Raw genomic sequence first — 20000 nt, forward strand, 5'->3', positions numbered from 1 at the left:
ATACCCAAAAGGAAGAAAAAAATATTGATACCGAACGTCAGATTTTACAGTGATGCTGAAACCACCGTGCCAAAATGTATGTATGGTCTGAAATTCTACAACCCCTGAGAAAAAATATTGATTTCATTCTAAAATAATACATATAGATATGGACCTTACGATGTGGTATCCAGCGTTCGGCCAACCCTAGTCTCGACGCAGCGTTCGGCCAACCCTAGTCTCGGTTCGGCCAACCCTAGTCTCGACGCAGCTTTCGGGCAACCCTAGTCTCGCCGTTTGGCCAACCCTAGTCTCGGTTCGGCCAACCCTAGTCTCGGTTCGGCCAACCCTAGTCTCTCGACGCAGCGTTCGGCCAACCCTAGTCTCTCGACGCAGCGTTCGGCCAACCCTAGTCTCTCGACGCAGCGTTCGGCCAACCCTAGTCTCTCGACGTTCGGCCACCCTAGTCTCGACGTTCGGCCAACCCTAGTCTCTCGACGTTCGGCCAACCCTAGTCTCTCGACGTTCGGCCAACCCTAGTCTCTCGACGTTCGGCCAACCCTAGTCTCTCGACGTTCGGCCAACCCTAGTCTCTCGACGTTCGGCCAACCCTAGTCTCTCGACGTTCGGCCAACCCTAGTCTCTCGACGTCTCGGCCAACCCTAGTCTCTCGCGTTCGGCCAACCCTAGTCTCGACGTTCGGCCAACCCTAGTTCGGCCAACCCTAGTTCGACGCGGCCAACCCTAGTCTCGACGTTCGGCCAACCCTAGTCTCGACGTTCGGCCAACCCTAGTCTCGACGTTCGGCCAACCCTAGTCTCGACGTTCGGCCAACCCTAGTCTCCACGCAGGGTTCGGCCAACCCTACCTTTAAACCTTTAAAGCCAAGGGCAGGACACATGTTAGCACCAAGTTGAAACATGGCTAATATCAATCTTTAATAAATTAATCTTCAGATTTTTTACACGGCACACAAAAGTACACTGCATTAACACACACACACACCAATGAACATTACATAACAGTCTGCATTAACACACACCAATGAACATTACATAACAGTCTGCATTAACACACACCAATGAACATTACATAACAGTCTGCATTAACACACACCAATGAACATTACATAACAGTCTGCATTAACACACACCAATGAACATTACATAACAGTCTGCATTAACACACACCAATGAACATTACATAACAGTCTGCATTAACACACACCAATGAACATTACATAACAGTCTGCATTAACACACACCAATGAACATTACATAACAGTCTTGAGGGGGGGTTGTTTCGGTGGTGTTGGAGAGGGGGTTGTTTAGGTGGTGTTGGAGGGGGTGTTTAGGTGGTGTTGGAGAGGGGGTTGTTTAGGTGGTGTTGGACGGGGGTGTTTAGGTGGTGTTGGAGGGGGTTGTTTAGGTGGTGTTGGAGGGGGGTTGTTTAGGTGGTGTTGGAGGGGTTGTTTAGGTGGTGTTGGAGGGGGGTTGTTTAGGTGGTGTTGGGAGGGGGGTTGTTTAGGTGGTGTTGGAGGGGGTTGTTTAGGTGGTGTTGGAGGGGGTTGTTTAGGTGGTGTTGGAGGGGGTTGTTTAGGTGGTGTTGGAGAGGGGGGGTTGTTTAGGTGGTGTTGGAGGGGGGTGTTTAGGTGGTGTTTGTTTAGGTGGTGTTGGAGTGGGGGTTGTTTAGGTGGTGTTGGAGTGGGGGTTGTTTAGGTGGTGTTGGAGGGTTGTTTAGGTGGTGGGGGTTGTTTAGGTGGTGTTGGAGGGGGGTTGTTTAGGTGGTGTTGGAGAGGGGGGTTGTTTAGGTGGTGTTGGAGGGGGTGTTTAGGTGGTGTTGGAGGGGGGGGTGTTTAGGTGGTGTTGGAGGGGGGGTGTTTAGGGACAGGGCTGTATATCTATGTTGTGGTGTTTCTATGTAAAGGGACAGGGCTGTATATCTATGTTGTGGTGTTTCTATGTAAAGGGACAGGGCTGTATATCTATGTTGTGGTATTTCTATGTAAAGGGACACAGCTGTATATCTATGTTGTGGTGTTTCTATGTAAAGGGACAGGGCTGTATATCTATGTTGTGGTGTTTCTATGTAAAGGGACAGGGCTGTATATCTATGTTGTGTAATTTCTATGTAAAGTGACAGGGCTGTATATCTATGTTGTGGTGTTTCTATGTAAAGGGACAGGGCTGTATATCTATGTTGTGGTGTTTCTATGTAAAGGGACAGGGCTGCATATCTATGTTGTGGTGTTTCTATGTAAAGGGACAGGGCTGCATATCTATGTTGTGGTATTTCTATGTAAAGGGACAGGGCTGTATATCTATGTTGTGGTGTTTCTATGTAAAGGGACAGGGCTGTATATCTATGTTGTGGTGTTTCTATGTAAAGGGACGGCACTGTAGGAGAAGCGGAGGGCCGGAGGACCACTTCCTGCGTGGTGCTGTTTGATGAGGTCAGACAGGAAGTGCAACACCCGGAGGTCATCCTCCCCGCTGAAACCCCGCCCACACAGGAAGTCCCTGCGACGCTGAGTCAGCGTGAAGTCATCATCCTCCCCGGGGAGGCTGGGAAGCTGGAGGTCAGAGTGGCTGTGGCAGATGGGTGGTGCCTGACCCCCAGGTGAACTCTGAGCTCTACCCGATGTTAGAGTTGAAAGGTCAGGAGAACAGGAGAAGAGGAAGGCCTTAGCTGTCAGCTCAGCGAGGCAGCTCTCCACGTGGAGAAGGTAGGTGATGCCACGACCTGGACATAAGAAACACAAACCAAACATTCAACACATTTTACACTATGATAGACATTCAAATAGTTTAGTTGAAGATGCAGGTCAAGACATAAGACAGGAATGCTGTGTTCACAACCAAGTGGAAGTAGGAATTTAAGACCCCATTGGACTGGGAGAGACATCCACTGGAACGCCCCTCCAACTGGCCAATAGTAGTGGGAATTTAAGACCCCATTGGACTGGGAGAGACATCCACTGGAACGCCCCTCCAACTGGCCAATAGTAGTGGGAATTTAAGATCCCTGGGAGAGACATCCACTGGAGATCCCTGGGAGAGACATCCCTCCAACTGGCCAATAGTAGTGGGAATTTAAGATCCCTGGGAGAGACATCCACTGGAACGCCCCTCCAACTGGCCAATAGTAGTGGGAATTTAAGATCCCTGGGAGAGACATCCACTGGAACGCCCCTCCCTCCCGTCACCACGACACTACCCCCCCCCCTCCACCACGACTCTACCCCCTACCGTCACCACGACTCTACCCACCCCCTCCCGTCACTACGACTCCACCCCCCTCCCGTCACCACGACTCTACCCCCCCCTCTCGTCACCACGACTCTAGCCCCCCCCCCCCTCCACCACGACTCTACCCCCCACCCTCCCGTCACCACGACTCTACCCCCCCCCTCCCTTCCGTCACTACGACTCTACCCCCCTCCCTTCCGTCACTCTACCCCTCCCTTCCGACTCTACCCCCCTCCACCACGACTCTACCCCCCCCTCCACCACGACTCTACCCCCTCCCTTCCGTCACCACGACTCCACCCCCCTCTCGTCACCACGACTCTACCCCCCCCCCCTCCTGTCACAGAAGCCACCATTGAGGTGAACTGTTGTAACTGTGTACAAGACAAATCAACAACAAAAAAAGACTAATCATTTCACTAGCCTATCAGAGTGTGGGGGTTGGCCAGCCGGCCAATGAGGTGTCCGTGGTAGGCGGGGCTTCTCAGTGTACGCTGGTCCAGGTCCAGCACGGCCAGGTAACGTCCGTAACGAGCCAGAGAGTGAATCATGCTGGGAGCTGTAGGAGACGTCCTGGGGAGAAAGATGGAAGTTATTTAGTGATTTATACGGTGTTCTAGAACTTCGACTTGTGTTCTAGAACAGCGGTTCCCAAACTTTTATAGTTCAGTACCCCTTCAAACATGCAACCTCCAGCTGTACCCCTAGTCCAGTACCCCTTCAAACATTCAACCTCCAGCTGTACCCCCTAGTCCAGTATCCCTTCAAACATTCAACCTCCAGCTGTACCCCCTCTAGCACCAGGGTCAGCTGTACCCCCTAGTTCAGTAACCCTTCAAACATTCAACCTCCAGCTGTTTACCCCCTAGTCCAGTACCCCTTCAAACATTCAACCTCCAGCTGTTTACCCCCTAGTCCAGTACCCCTTCAAACATTCAACCTCCAGCTGTACCCCCTAGTCCAGTACCCCTTCAAACATTCAACCTCCAGCTGTACCCCCTAGTCCCGTACCCCTTCAAACATTCAACCTCCAGCTGTACCCCCTAGTCCCGTACCCCTTCAAACATTCAACCTCCAGCTGTACCCCCTAGTCCCGTACCCCTTCAAACATTCAACCTCCAGCTGTACCCCCTCTAGCACCAGGGTCAGCTGTACCCCCTCTAGCACCAGGGTCAGCTGTACCCCCTCTAGCACCAGGGTCAGCTGTACCCCCTCTAGCACCAGGGTCAGCTGTACCCCCTCTAGCACCAGGGTCAGCTGTACCCCTCTAGCACCAGGGTCAGCTGTACCCCTCTAGCACCAGGGTCAGCTGTACCCCTCTAGCACCAGGGTCAGCTGTACCCCCTCTAGCACCAGGGTCAGCTGTACCCCCTCTAGCACCAGGGTCAGCTGTACCCCTCTAGCACCAGGGTCAGCTGTACCCCCTCTAGCACCAGGGTCAGCTGTACCCCCTCTAGCACCAGGGTCAGCTGTACCCCCTCTAGCACCAGGGTCAGCTGTACCCCCTCTAGCACCAGGGTCAGCTGTACCCCCTCTAGCACCAGGGTCAGCTGTACCCCCTCTAGCACCAGGGTCAGCTGTACCCCCTCTAGCACCAGGGTCAGCTGTACCCCCTCTAGCACCAGGGTCAGCTGTATCCCCTCTAGCACCAGGGTCAGCTGTACCCCCTCTAGCACCAGGGTCAGCGCACTCTCAAATGTTATTATTTGCCATCATAGTAAGCCTGCCACACACACTATACGAGAAACTCGTCATCAGTAAATAAAAAAATAGGCTCGTCTCTCAATTTAAAAAAAATGTGTCAATACTTTGCCCCTTGATAACCAACGTACTTCTCTGTATGTTGTGAAAGCGATACATGGTCGCTGCCCATATCGTTGCAAAGTGCAGAAAGTGATTTATTATGGTGTTCTAGAACTTGACTTGTGTTCTAGAATGAGAGTTCAGGGGCCTTGCTTTAACTCCTTGGTGACGGGGCAGTATTTTAACGTCCGGATTTAAATTAAATGCATGCCCAAATTCAACTGCCTGCTACTCATCCCTAGATGATAAGATATGCATATTATTCGTAGATTTGGATAGAAAACACTCTGAAGTTTCTCAAACTGTTTGAATCATGTCTGTGACTATAGCAGAACATATTTAGCAGGTGAGAGGTCACTCTCTTTTCAATGGGTTTCATTGGGAATCCAGATTTCTAAGGGACCTTCTTGCAGTTCTTACCGCTTCCACTGGATGTCAACAGTCTTTAGAAATTGGTTGAGGTTTTCCTTTGTGCAATGAAGAAGTACGGCCATCTTGAACGACTTCAAGTGTACTGTTAGATCGAGGCGCGTCACCAGAAAGCTACAGTTGTGTTGTTATTTCTCTGAACACCAAATGGTTTAATTTTGGCGGTGAAACGAGGCTACTCAGGCAAGAAAAGAAAAAACCTCGCCCAAATGTATAGCCCCGTTGGAAAATAGAAACGGATTGTTTTTAAAAATGTGAATCACATTTTTATTTGGCGTACTCCCGACGGCATTGCGCATACCCCAGTTTGGAAATACCTGATCTAGAACTTGGATAGGAGGCAGAGTAATGGGGACGTTCAACATTACAACAGACTATAAAGGCCTGATAAATCACTACTCAATATCATTTGTAGCTCAGTCAGTCACAATTTACCCATGAGACATCAGGGTTTTGATGCTCTGTTTTTACCTGTGGATTCCGATGAGTCTCCAGGTGAGCAGGTCCAGTCAGCTGAAGAGGCGTGGCCAAGTAAGGCTGCACAGCATCTCCATAGCGACCAGGTGAAGGCAGGTAGAGCGAGAGGGCAGCGACCGTCCTCCTCACGGAACCCTCCTCTCCACCAATCACCACCAGCGGCCGTCCACTTAGCAGGCAGAACACGGCATTCTGGGAGAAGGAATTCTGCCGCAGGAACCTGAGGGCTCCAGGACCCGCCTTCCTCCTCTGGCGCTGATGTCGTCGCGGATTACTAGCGCTGTGGTTGCCATGGAGATGTGTGGGGGGCAGAGAGGAAGATGGAGAGGTGCTGATGTTGCTCATACAGTCCGATGCCTCGTCTACACTCAGCCTGTAGGGGTGTCGCTTAGCAACCGCCCGCCCCCTGACCCCGACCTCTAACATCTAACCTCAAAGGGAAAGAAAAAGTTCACCTGGAGGTCAGGCACCACCACCCGCCTGCCGTCACGCCCAGCCTGACCTCTGACCTCGCCGTTGGTATGATGACCCTCGTACTGCTGGGAGGAGCCCTCTACTGACACCTGGTGGACTGGAGACAGAAACTATATCAGTTACTAAGAGAGAAAACAGATGATACGTTGTAAGACACCTTGGGGAAAAAAGCATCTGGGATATTGATAAGGGAATTATATGCTTAAAAGGTAATGATTAAAGTATCCCACCCTGAAACTATTAGGGATATTGATAAGGGAATTATATGCTTAAAAAGGTAATGATTAAAGTATTCCATCCTGAAACTATTAGTGATTATTGGTTTATGTAGTACAATGAATGATTAATAAACGTCCAATAAGGTTCAGTAGAGACATGGGAGGGAGAGAAATGTGTGTGTGTGTGTCGAAGAAAATACAGAGAGATTCAACTGTGTTTGACCCGACCTGAACTCTGAGAAATGTATGATAGGACAGGGAGTCCTTCTCAAGGTTCCTGTAATCTCGGGGGAATGGAACTGACAGCGCTGGGTAGTGATACCCAGTGGTGCGAACTCTGGGGAAGGATACAATTCACCTACTGTCCGTGTGTATGTATGTGTGTAGGACATCTACTGTTTGTGTGGAGGTATGTGCATTATAAAATGGATGTCTTTGTATTATGGACTTCAGAGCGCTCTCGTGAATAAACTGTACGAACCTTTAGCATAAACTAAGTCTTTGCCTAATTATTATTAAACCCAGGGTCTTACAAACCTCGGGATTGGTCAAAGCTTATTGTTAGTTATTATCATTGGGATTGAAAATTCTCTTGACAGATATGTCATTATTATTATTATTGAAGAGGACAAACAGACAGTCTTACCCAGAGTTCTCTGGGGCTCAGACAAGGGGGCCGGAGTGTCCCATCTCTCTGGCTTCTCCTCATCCAATTCCCGGACTTCAATACCCAGGGTGCGGTGCAGCCGAGTGGGAGTGTCCTCTAGCTCCTCCTTTCCCTCCGTCTGGACTATATTACCCAGGATTCTTTGGTGCAGAGTTTGCTCCTCCTCCTTGTGAACTACAATACCCAGGGTGCTGTGCTGCTGAATGGGCGTGTCCTCACCTGCTGCCTCCTCCTCCTCTTCCTGGATTACACTACCCATGATTCCATGCTCCTCAGGCTCCTCCTCTGTGATGGCGTTGAAGATGAGGTCGTCAGGGAAGATGGAGTCTGAGGTGCTGATGATCTCAATACTGTCCTCGCTGTTCGCCCTCCGTGCCAGGGACCGCACGTCACGTCTCATCCACACCTCCGCTGGGGCGCAACTCCGCACCACATCACAGCCTTCACCCTGACCCAACCCACCAGACAACTCTATAGGAGGAGAGGAGAGAGTCTAATACACAGCCCTGACCCCTGACCCACCAGACAACTCTATAGGAGGAGAGGAGAGAGTCTAATACACAGCCCTGACCAGGGGCACAACTCCGCACCACATCACAGCCTTCACCCTGACCCAACCCACCCCACCAGACAACTCTATAGGAGGAGAGGAGAGAGTCTAATACATAGCCCTGACCCCTGACCCACCACACAACTCTATAGGAGGAGAGAGTCTAATACATAGCCCTGACCCAACCCACCCAACTACTCTATAGGAGGAGAGGAGAGAGTCTAATACACAGCCCTGACCCTTGACCACCAGACAACTCTATAAGAGGAGGAGTCTAATACACAGCCCTGACCCCTGACCCACCAGACAACTCTATAGGAGCAGAGGAGTCTAATACACACACAACACCCCATAATGACGTCACAACACCCCATAATGACGTCACAACACCCCATAACGACGTCACAACACCCCATAACGACGTCACAACACCCCATAATGACGTCACAACACCCCATAATGACAAAACGAAAACAGGTTTAGACATTTTTGCTAATGTATTCAAAAGAAAAACAGAAATACATTATTTACATAAATATTCAGAACCTTTGCTATGAGACTCGAAATTGAGCTCAGATGCATCCTGTTTCCATTGATCATCCATCGATTAAGATGTTTCTACAACTTGATTAGAGTCCACCTGTGGTAAATTCAATTGATTGGACATGATTTAGAAAGGCACACACCTGTCTGTATAAGGTCTCACAGTTGACAGTCCATGTCAGAGCAAAAAACCAAGCTATGAAGTCGAAGGAATTGTCCGTGGTCCTTCTGTAGCTCAGTTGGTAGAGCATGGCGCTTGTAACACCAGGGTAGTGGGTTCGATCCCCGGGACCACCCATACATAGAATGTATGCACACATGACTGTAAGTCGCTTTGGATAAAAGCGTCTGCTAAATGGCATATATTATTATATTATATTAGAGCTCAGAGACAGGAATGTGTCGAGGCACAGATCTGGGTAAGGGTACCAAAACATTTCTGCAGTATTGAAGGTCCCCAAGAATGCAGTGGCCTCCATCATTCTTGAATGGAAGAAGTTTGGAACCACCAAGACTCTTCCTAGAGCTGGCCGCTCGGCCAAACTGACCAATCAGGAGAAGGAGCTTGGTCAGGGAGGTAACCAAGACCCGATGGTCACAGACAGAGCTCCAGAGTTCCTCTGTGGAGATGGGAGAACCTTCCAGAAGGACAACCATCTCTGCAGCACTCCACCAATCAGGCCTTTATGGTAGAGTGGCCAGACGGAAGCCACTCCTCAGTAAAAGGCACCTGAGAGCCCGCTTAGAGTTTGCCAAAAACCACCTAAAAGACTCTCAGACCATGAGAAACAAGATTCTCTGTTCTGATGAAACCAAGATTGAACTATTTGGGCTGAATGCCAATCGTTACATTTGGAGGAAACCTGGCATCATCCCTAGAGTGAAGCATGGTGTGGGGATGTTTTTCAGCGGCAGGGACTGGGAGACTAGTCAGGATCGAGTCAAAGATGAACGGAGCAAAGTACAGAGAGATCCTTGATGAAAACCTGCTCCAGGGCACTCAGGACCTCAGATTGGGGCGAAGAGTTCACCTTCCAACAGGACAACAACCCTAAGCACACAGCCAAGACAACGCAGGAGTGGCTTCAGGACAAGTCTCTGAATGTCCTTGAGTGGCCCAGCAAGAGCCCGGACTTGAACCCGATCTAACATCTCTGGAGAGACCTGAAAATAGCTGTGCAGCGACGCTCCCCATCTAACCTGACAGAGCTTGAGAGGATCTGCAGAGAAGAATGGGAGAAACTCCCCAAATACAGGTGTGACAAGCTTGTAGCATCATACCCAAGAAGACTTGAGGCTTTAATCACTGCCAATGGTGCTTCAACAAAGTACTGAGTAAAGGGTATGAATACTTAAGTAAATGTGATCAGTTTTTTAATACATTTAAAAAAAAAACTTGTGCATTTGCAAACATTTCTAAAAACCTGTTTTTGCTCTGTCATTATGGGGTATTGTGATGTCATTATGGGGTATTGTGATGTCATTGTGGGGTATTGTGATGTCATTATGGGGTATTGTGATGTCATTATCGGGTATTGTGTGTAGATTGAAGGGGGGGAAACGATTGAATCCATTTCAGAATAAGGCTGTAACACAACGTGTTAAAAGTCAAGGGGTCTGAACAGATTCTGAATTCACTGTACCTCTGAGTTCCATGTGGGTTAGTCCCTGTGTTCTATACGAGCGCTCCGTCCCCAGAACCTCAATGCTGTCACCACTGCTCACGCTGCCTGGTCTCGTCTCCGCGGTTACTCCTTCTCCCTCAGGATCAAGTGTCGGCTCTGCCCCTCCACTTCCTGTCTCCAGTTTGATTGACACCTCCTCCACGCAGGAGAAGAACGACTCCAGGCTCGGTGGTCCCGCCCCTGCCACAGGATGTGACATCACGCCGCTTCCTCCCTCTAGCCCCGCCCCCTCCTCCTCCAGGTCCTCCTCCTCCTCCTGGTCCCAGAGCTGGAACAGGAACTGTGTGTGTGAAAGCGTCCTAGAGAGCCTGTGTGTGATGCGACGGTTGTGTAGAACACTCTGGTCTCCACGGAGACGGCGTTCTGCGTTGCCCAGCTGTTCTAGCGTCAGAGACAGGAAGTAGCAGTCGCTCAGCTCCTCCAACGGCTTCAGACGGCGGTCGAACCGCCTCGCTGACCAGCCCCCGCCCCCTAGCGACGCCCCGGAAACCAGCTGGGGGGTGTATGAGGGGGAGGAGGGATCAGGAGTCAAGGGGAGGGTCTCTGGAATCAGGGAGGGGTCGTAGGGCAGAAAGCCTGGGTCTTTTAACTTCCTGTTGGGATAGGAAGTGACCTGGTAGAGGAGGGATCTGTGGTCCAGGATGGAACGATCCACGCTAGCAAGCTCGTTGGCCGTCTTCTGCAGCTCCGCCTCCTCCCTGATCTCCGCACCCTCATTGGATAATCTTTGAAGCGCTGCTTGAAGGATGGATCGTGTGTACCTGTCAACAGAGAGAAGGATTTTAAAAAACGCTCACACAAACAAACTCTGTGGATCGTGTGTACCTGTTGTCATGACGTTGGCCTGGGGGATAGGTTTCTGATAGTCATAAATACCTCTCCCTCCTTTTATCTTCTCTCTACCCTACTGATGTGACATTTAAAAACCCCTTGGTTAACATAGTTAACATAACTATATTCTGGTAATCCGACCAATTGAACATATGCCGTGGTACTTAATGAATATGATATCAGTTCGGTTGTCATCTGAGATATTCTCATCAATGATAAGATGACATAAACTCTACAGTGGAAAGTCTACACATTAGAGTTATCGGATTCACATGGAATTGTTGTTCAATTTAAATGTTTGAATATGAAATGATTTGTGATGGGATGAAATGTGATTTTAGCTTCTAAAATGTGACATTTGGGTTTTCATAAGATAGGGCTGCTCAATCAGTGGCCCGCCCCTCTGAAGGGACAAGGGCTATAAATCTTTTCAAACACACCCTCCTCTCCCTTCCTATATAAGCCCTTGACGACAACATAACTTCCTGTTCCGAGGATATGAGGACGACGGTCCTATGTCAGAATGGTTCAGATATTAACTACAGAACAAAGCAAACATCAGCGTGAGCTTTGGTTGCGAATGGTATGAACTTTGAACTCTTATTCACGACAGAAGTGATACCTCCTAGCCGTTGAGTTAGCGACCGCAGCTGCAAACGAGGGTTAGGAAGGAACAGACAGAGTATCCCGTCTATCACACAACGACGTTACAACAACTTATCCAATTGAGCACCAGAGACATTCTTCAAAGGACAAAGGACTCGGTTGGGCAACACGGTCTTCCATCTAACACCAACCTACTGAAGCGCAGCTCAGAGTAAATATTTATTGCATTTTCCTTTTTCAAAATGGGCGGTAATTCAGAATGCATAAGATACTGTATTTACGATAGCACAGCTTCTTCCTTTGTTCCTCAGTCTTCCCGCTCTTTCACTCAAACCCAACCCCTTTTCCTTGTGTAACAAAGGGGACGTTTTCCTTTATGACGTAATTTGTAATCAAAGTTAAGATTGAATTATGTGCATGTGTGATTCTGTGTGATTAGTTAGGTATTTAGTAAATAAATAATTAAACCCTATTTTGTATTGCTGATTCAACTTGTTAGCCAGGATTCATGCAGATAAAATAATTTACAACTTTCAGATGAGACTGAATTAAGACGACGATTGATATCGACTGCTATGGATGTAAAATGAGTGAGGGGCAGCAGTGTAGCCTAGTGGTTAGCGCGTTGGACTAGGAACCGGAAGGTTGCAAGTTCAAACCCCCGAGCTGACAAGGTACAAATCTGACGTTCTGCCCCTGAACAAGCAGTTAACCCACTGTTCCGAGGCCGTCATTGAAAATAAGAATTTGTTCTTAACTGACTTGCCTGGTTAAATAAAGGTAAATAAATATAAATAAATAAATGTTACTAGGTCTTTACGAGTTTTTTTGGAAGATAACAGCTCTATAAATATTATTTTGTGGTGCCCCGACTCTCTAGTTAATTACATTTACCTGATTAGCTCAATCAGGTAATATTAATTACGGAGAAATTATTTTATAGAATAGCATGTCATGTCACTTAATCCGGCATAGCCAAAGACACGACACTGTCAACAGAGAGAAGGATTTAAAAACGCCCACAGACAAACTCCGTGTGAGTGCGTGTGTGTGTGTGTGTGTGTGTGTGTGTCTCTGTCCTCTTACTCTAGGTCATGAAGCTTCCTCTGCAGCTCGCGGGCGAAGGCCCGTCGGTTTCCGGTCTTCAGGCACTCGGAGGCGCGGGAGAAGAGGAGCGACAGCTCCTGGAACTGCAGCATGATCTTCCTCTCGTCGGCAGAGACGTAGGCCATGCAGAACGGGCGGACGAAGCCCCGGGCCTCCAGGTCATAGAGCGTGAGGTGGTGAACGTAGGCAAATGCCCCCTCCTTAGAGTCACCCAGCACCACCCGGGAGTCCTGGAGGAAGAACACAACCACCCGCTTCTTAGAGAGTTACCCAGAACCACCCTGGAGGAAGGACACAACCACCCCCTTCTTAGAGTTTACCCAGAACCACCCTGGAGTCCTGGAGGAAGGACACAACCACACCCTCCTTAGAGTTACCCAGAACCACCCTGGAGTCCTGGAGGAAGAACACAACCACCCCCTCCTTAGAGTTACCCAGAACCACCCTGGAGTCCTGGAGGAAGAACACAACCACCCCCTCCTTAGAGTTACCCAGAACCACCCTGGAGTCCTGGAGGAAGAACACAACCACCCCCTCCTTAGAGTTACCCAGCACCACCCTGGAGGAAGGACACAACCACCCCCTCCTTAGAGTTACCCAGAACCACCCTGGAGGAAGGACACAACCACCCCCTCCTTAGAGTCACCCAGCACCACCCTGGAGGAAGGACACAACCACCCCCTCCTTAGAGTCACCCAGCACCACCCTGGAGGAAGAACACAACCACCCCCTCCTTAGAGTTACCCAGAACCACCCTGGAGGAAGGACACAACCACCCCCTCCTTAGAGTTACCCAGAACCACCCTGGAGTCCTGGAGGAAGGACACAACCACCCCCTCCTGAGAGTTACCCAGAACCACCCTGGAGTCCTGGAGGAAGGACACAACCACCCCTCCTTAGAGTTACCCAGCACCACCCTGGAGTCCTGGAGGAAGTACACAACCACCCCCTCCTTAGAGTTACCCAGACCCACCCTGGAGGAAGGACACAACCACCCCCTCCTTAGAGTCACCCAGAACCACCCTGGAGGAAGGACACAACCACCCCCTCCTTAGAGTCACCCAGAACCACCCTGGAGGAAGGACACAACCACCCCCTGAAACACACTGACTGACAGAGGACTGACACTAGTCTAACACAACCCCCTGAAACACACTGACAGAGGACTGAGACCAGTCTAACAACCCCCTGAAACACACTGACTGACAGAGGACTGAGACTAGTCTAACACAACCCCCTGAAACACACTGACTGACAGAGGACTGAGACTAGTCTAACACAACTCCCTGAAACACACTGACTGACAGAGGACTGAGACTAGTCTAACACAACCCCCTGAAACACACTGACTGACAGAGGACTGAGACTAGTCTAACACAACCCCCTGAAACACACTGACTGACAGAGGACTGAGACTAGTCTAACACAACTCCCTGAAACACACTGACTGACAGAGGACTGAGACTGGGATTTGAACCGGCAAACCGTCTGGTAGTTAGGGGGTTGGGTGCCTTGCTCAAGGGCACAACGGCAGCCGATGGCATCTGGGATGATGCCAACAACACTAGGGAGGCAGGCTCACTCCACACCAGATTTTTCTCCGTCGGAGCTGGGATTCGAACTGGGCCCCTTCTCTAAACACCAGGCTCCCTACCTCTGAGAAGGCCAGACGGGGGAGGGTCTGGAGGGAAGGACCAGCTGTCTGGTGGTGTGGCTGAGGACCAGGGGCTACCTACCTCTGAGAAGGCCAGACGGGGGAGGGTCTGGAGGGAAGGACCAGCTGTCTGGTGGTGTGGCTGAGGACCAGGGGCTACCTACCTCTGAGAAGGCCAGACGGGGGAGAGTCTGGAGGGAAGGACCAGCTGTCTGGTGGTGTGGCTGAGGACCAGGGGCTACCTACCTCTGAGAAGGCCAGACGGGGGAGGGTCTGGAGGGAAGGACCAGCTGTCTGGTGGTGTGGCTGAGGACCAGGGGCTACCTACCTCTGAGAAGGCCAGACGGGGGAGGGTCTGGAAGGAAGGACCAGCTGTCTGGTTGTGTGGCTGAGGACCAGGGGCTACGGCTTGGTAGTCAACAGACATGATGCGTAGAGAGAAATGGTTCAGGTCGAAGGAACCGATCACTCTGGGGTCATCAGGGATGGTCCGGACCGGTAGGGGACCCACCTGGACAGGAAGACAGAATATATACACTCTCAGTATAATAAACACACCACCCCCTCCACCTGGACAGAATATATACACTCTCAGTATAATAAACACACCACCCCCTCCACCTGGACAGAATATATACACTCTCAGTATAATAAACACACCACCTCCTCCACCTGGACAGGAGGACAGAATATATACACTCTCAGTATAATAAACACACCACCCCCTCCACCTGGACAGAATATATACACTCTCAGTATAATAAACACACCACCCCCTCCACCTGGACAGAATATATACACTCTCAGTATAATAAACACACCACCTCCTCCACCTGGACAGGAGGACAGAATATATACACTCTCAGTATAATAAACACACCACCCCCTCCACCTGGACAGAATATATACACTCTCAGTATAATAAACACACATATCACTATGCTACTCTCTGTTTATCATATATGCATAGTCACTTTAACTATACATTCATGTACATACTACCTCAATTGGTCCGATCAACCAGTGTTCCGGCACATTGGCTAACCGGGCTATCTGCATTGTGTCCCACCACCCACCAACCCCTCTTTTACTCTACTGCTACTCTCTGTTCACCATATCTATGTGTCCCACCAACCCCTCTTTTACTCTACTGCTACTCTCTGTTCATCATATCTATCTGTGTCCCACCAACCCCTCTTTTACTCTGCTGCTACTCTCTGTTCATCATATCTATCTGTGTCCCACCAACCCCTCTTTTACTCTGCTGCTACTCTCTGTTCATCATATCTATCTGTGTCCCACCAACCCCTCTTTTACTCTACTGCTACTCTCTGTTCATCATATCTATCTGTGTCCCACCACCCACCAACCCCTCTTTTACTCTGCTGCTACTCTCTGTTCATCATATCTATCTGTGTCCCACCAACCCCTCTTTTACTCACCCAAAACCTTTTGTGCACTATTGGTTTTACACCTGTTGTATTCCGCGCAAGTGACAAATAAACTATGATTTGAAAACACACACACCACCCCCTGCCAGGTCCTACCTGTTCTGAGAACTCAGCCACCAGTATGAAATCCCTGTTGAAATGGGCAGGGGAGGTCCAGGGGTGAGAGAGGGGAAGGAGAGGGAGGGAGAACTCCTCTGGCAGGACCTGGGCGTCTGGGTACCCCCCCAAATCCCCTTCACTGGTGAAGGCCAGCACATCAGGAGACCCAATCATGACGTCATAAAAAAATCAATCCCAGGTGTCTCTGTGTGTTGATCCTAGAGAGCCAGTGTGTGTGTTGGTCACTTCTTCGTGTTCCCGTTTAACTTTCCCGGTGGAGTCCGTTTTGGCACCGGAGAGCTGACCGGGTAACGGGTATTAAAAAGTCTTGCTGTTGTGTTGTTGAAAACTTAACTAATCGAAGTACAACTTAAAAGCGAAACCAACATGTTTAACTTTCACTTCTCATTAAAATGTATTTAGATCGGTGGACGTCGGTAAATAACATTTTAACACGGAAGAGTTCAACGTCAGAGCGAGGTGTTAACTTACCGACGTAACCGGGAGTCGCTTTACGTCAACAACAGCTGTCCTGAAGCAGCGACAAAAAAACACGTAAACACAAAGTAGCCCACGACAGGAGCGTTAAATTAACCGGGAGAAACAGGTCCGTCTGCGGGAAGTAACACCGAGTCACATGGTCAACTTTTGGCCCGGTTCCTCTTTTCGCCTCCGTAGAGAGTAATGAACTGAACTCTACCGGAGACTCGCAGCTCCGGTGGAGAGAAACGAAGTGTGTATCACGTCTTCAGGCAGCGGGTCCAACTCCAGACATATTGAGCCATGTGACAGCTGCCGGTCGTGAGCGGGGAGGAGCCGTTCCTTCTTTACCGGGGTGATGAATCCGTCCCGAGACACCTCGAGGAGACTTGTGAAAGGGCTGAATCACCGCCTCCGGTGTCCGGTGGGAATTCAGTCCTCAGCGGGGACAGATCATTTCGGTATACAATAACGGGATTGATTTGTGGGAAAAAGAAGCTATTTACTGATGCAAGCTTGGATTTGTAGTTCAATCATGACCCGATGGACTACAAATTACAACTTGAAATAAAATGCAACATGAAAAGCGTTCATTAAATGTCCACAATGTTGGATTTAACTTGACAGAATTATATCACCTAAACATGTAAATAATGAGGATTATTATCACCAGTAGTTCAGCAGAAAACATTTATTTAAATAAACACTCTTCAACTTAAAAACAACCCCTGCAGCAAACGCAAAACACACACAACATTATGAAAAGAAAAAGGGTTGAGCGCTTTATTCAGTAGAAGGTGCATATAATGACGTCATTCAACAGGTTTAAAAGAAGAGAAATTGGCGGAGGGATTTTAGACATAATTATCACTTTGTGGCTGTGGTAACTGGCGCTAACTCTGTTGTCTTGTGTCGTCATAATTATCACTTTGTGGCTGTGGTAACTGGCGCTAACTCTGTTGTCATGTGTCGTCATAATTATCACTTTGTGGCTGTGGTAACTGGCGCTAACTCTGTTGTCTTGTGTCGTCATAATTGTCACTTTGTGGCTGTGGTAACTGGCGCTAACTCTGTTGTCTTGTGTCGTCATAATTGTCACTTTGTGGCTGTGGTAACTGGCGCTAACTCTGTTGTCTTGTGTCGTCATAATTATCACTTTGTGGCTGTGGTAACTGGCGCTAACTCTGTTGTCTTGTGTCGTCATAATTATCACTTTGTGGCTGTGGTAACTGGCGCTAACTCTGTTGTCTTGTGTCGTCATAATTATCACTTTGTGGCTGTGGTAACTGGCGCTAACTCTTGTCTTGTGTCGTCATAATTATCACTTTGTGGCTGTGGTAACTGGCGCTAACTCTGTTGTCTTGTGTCGTCATAATTATCACTTTGTGGCTGTGGTAACTGGCTGGGTAGTGCTCATTGAGGGCTTCCACCATTTTAAAGTAGTCAACTAGGGTGGGGGATTCCTATGGGTTGTAAAAGCCTCAATGGCGCAGGCCATTCTGAAACAGCATTTTGGACAGAGAGAGCTGTACTAGATCTAGATATATAGTCCACAGCAGGAGAAAGTCTGTCACTACGTCTGCAGTAACCTGATTCTGGGTGTCTGTGTAAAACGCGGCCCTAGTCTTCTTTTTAATTTCTTCCTCCCCTCATCTACTTCCCTTAAGGCACAGTCCATCATCATCATCATCATCATCATCAGCATCAGTCTCTGTGCTGCTCAGTCAGAGCCCCCCCCATCAACTCATCCACACCGTAGTACTCATACACAATGTATAAATTATCTCTGTTTAGTCAGTCAGTGAAGGAGATGCACGACTGCCTGAACAACAATCTCCCGTCCACGTCTCAGTGGAGCGGTAATATGGCACAACTGATCTATAGACATCAGGGTGGTGTCTCTCATATCTAATACATGTCCTCTTCCTCTCTGATATATACACCAGGTTAGAGTATATATATATGATCTATAGACATCAGGGTGGTGTCTCTCATATCTAATACATGTCCTCTTCCTCTCTGATATATACACCAGGTTAGAGTATATATATATATATATGATCTATAGACAGGGTGGTGTCTCTCATATCTAATACATGTCCTCTTCCTCTCTGATATATACACCAGGTTAGAGTATATATATATATATATGATCTATAGACAGGGTGGTGTCTCTCATATCTAATACATGTCCTCTTCCTCTCTGATATATACACCAGGTTAGAGTATATATATATATATCTATATCAGCAGAATGTCTGGTTCAGAGACGGCGCAGTACAACATAAAGCCCATCTCATCGACCTCTTCCTCCGTCACTCCGTTCAACATATTAACACTGGGCTTGAAGTAGCTAGGTAACACCCCCTGTTCCAGATAACCTATCAGCTCCCACACACACTGCTGGAACCGCCCACTCAGACAACCCTCTGACCAATCCACGTCCTTGTCGCTGAGGTGGAGGATGAGGTTGGCCAGCGGTGCGGCGGTGAGGGGTCGCAGGGCGGGACAGTGTCGACAGACGGCTTTGAGGGTTTTGAGGAGGGCGCGTCGGACCCCCTGGTCAGCGGAGTCAAGCTGGGTCAGGCGCTGGGTCTCCCAGGGGTAGAGGGAGAGGTGCCAGGCACTATCCCAGGGCTGGGTTAACTCTACCTGGGCAGTCAGGACCACGTCTGCCTCCCTCAGCACCGGCACTACGGAGATGAAGAGAGTATCACCTCGCTCTGGTCTGGACACACAGAGAGACATATCAGTTATATATTAACCCTGACCTTTAACCCCTGACCCTAACTAACACAGTGACATATCAGTTATGTATTAACCCTGACCTTTAACCCCTAACTAACACAGTGATATATCAGTTATATATTAACCCTGACCTTTAACCCCTAACTAACACAGTGATATATCAGTTATATATTAACCCTGACCTTTAACCCCTGACCCTAACTAACACAGTGACATATCAGTCAGTTATATATTAAACCTGACCTTTAACCACTAACTAACACAGTGATATATCAGTTATATATTAACCCTGACCTTTAACCCCTAACTAACACAGTGACATATCAGTCATGCATTAACCCTGACCTTTAACCCTCAGGACTGGAGAGAGACAGAGATACACATTAACCCTGACCTTTAACCCTCAGGTCTGGAGAGAGACAGAGATACACATTAACCCTGACCTTTAACCCTCATGTTGTTTTTCATGGTAGGCTAACTTAAAGCAGGTACAGTCTCAGTGTTCACAGTAAAACTGTAACTTAGAGCAGGTACAGCCTCAGTGTTCACAGTAAACCTGTAACTTAAAGCAGGTACAGCCTCAGTGTTCACAGTAAAACTGTAACTTAAAGCAGGTACAGCCTCAGTGTTCATAGTAAAACTGTAATTTAAAGCAGGTACAGCCTCAGTGTTCACAGTAAACCTGTAACTTAAAGCAGGTACAGCCTCAGTGTTCACAGTAAACCTGTAACTTAAAGCAGGTACAGCCTCAGTGTTCACAGTAAAACTGTAACTTAGTGGGTACAGCCTCAGTGTTCACAGTAAAACTGTAACTTAAAGCAGGTACAGCCTCAGTGTTCACAGTAAAACTAACTTAAAGCAGGTACAGCCTCAGTGTTCACAGTAAAAGTAACTTAAAGCAGGTACAGCCTCAGTGTTCACAGTAAAACTGTAACTTAGTGGGTACAGCCT

At 48.7% G+C, this 20000-nt stretch overlaps 1 protein-coding gene and 1 pseudogene across 1 annotated transcript in view; both read right to left on the reverse strand.

Moving 5' to 3' along the window:
• Positions 1–1748: 1748 nt before the first annotated feature.
• On the reverse strand, positions 1749–16800 carry LOC124026120 (annotated as a pseudogene).
• A 177-nt stretch (positions 16801–16977) lies between these two features.
• The window catches only part of LOC124026118 (mitochondrial dynamics protein MID51-like), a 31037-nt gene continuing 28014 nt past the window's right edge, over positions 16978–20000 (reverse strand). Inside the window, exon 9 of the mRNA XM_046339285.1 lies at positions 16978–19029. Coding sequence (XP_046195241.1) covers positions 18543–19029 — 487 coding nt within the window. The 3' untranslated portion in view covers positions 16978–18542. The remainder of the gene's footprint in view (positions 19030–20000) is intronic.

This window comes from Oncorhynchus gorbuscha, unplaced genomic scaffold, assembly GCF_021184085.1.
Source record: "Oncorhynchus gorbuscha isolate QuinsamMale2020 ecotype Even-year unplaced genomic scaffold, OgorEven_v1.0 Un_scaffold_2613, whole genome shotgun sequence".
Lineage (NCBI taxonomy): Eukaryota > Metazoa > Chordata > Actinopteri > Salmoniformes > Salmonidae > Oncorhynchus > Oncorhynchus gorbuscha.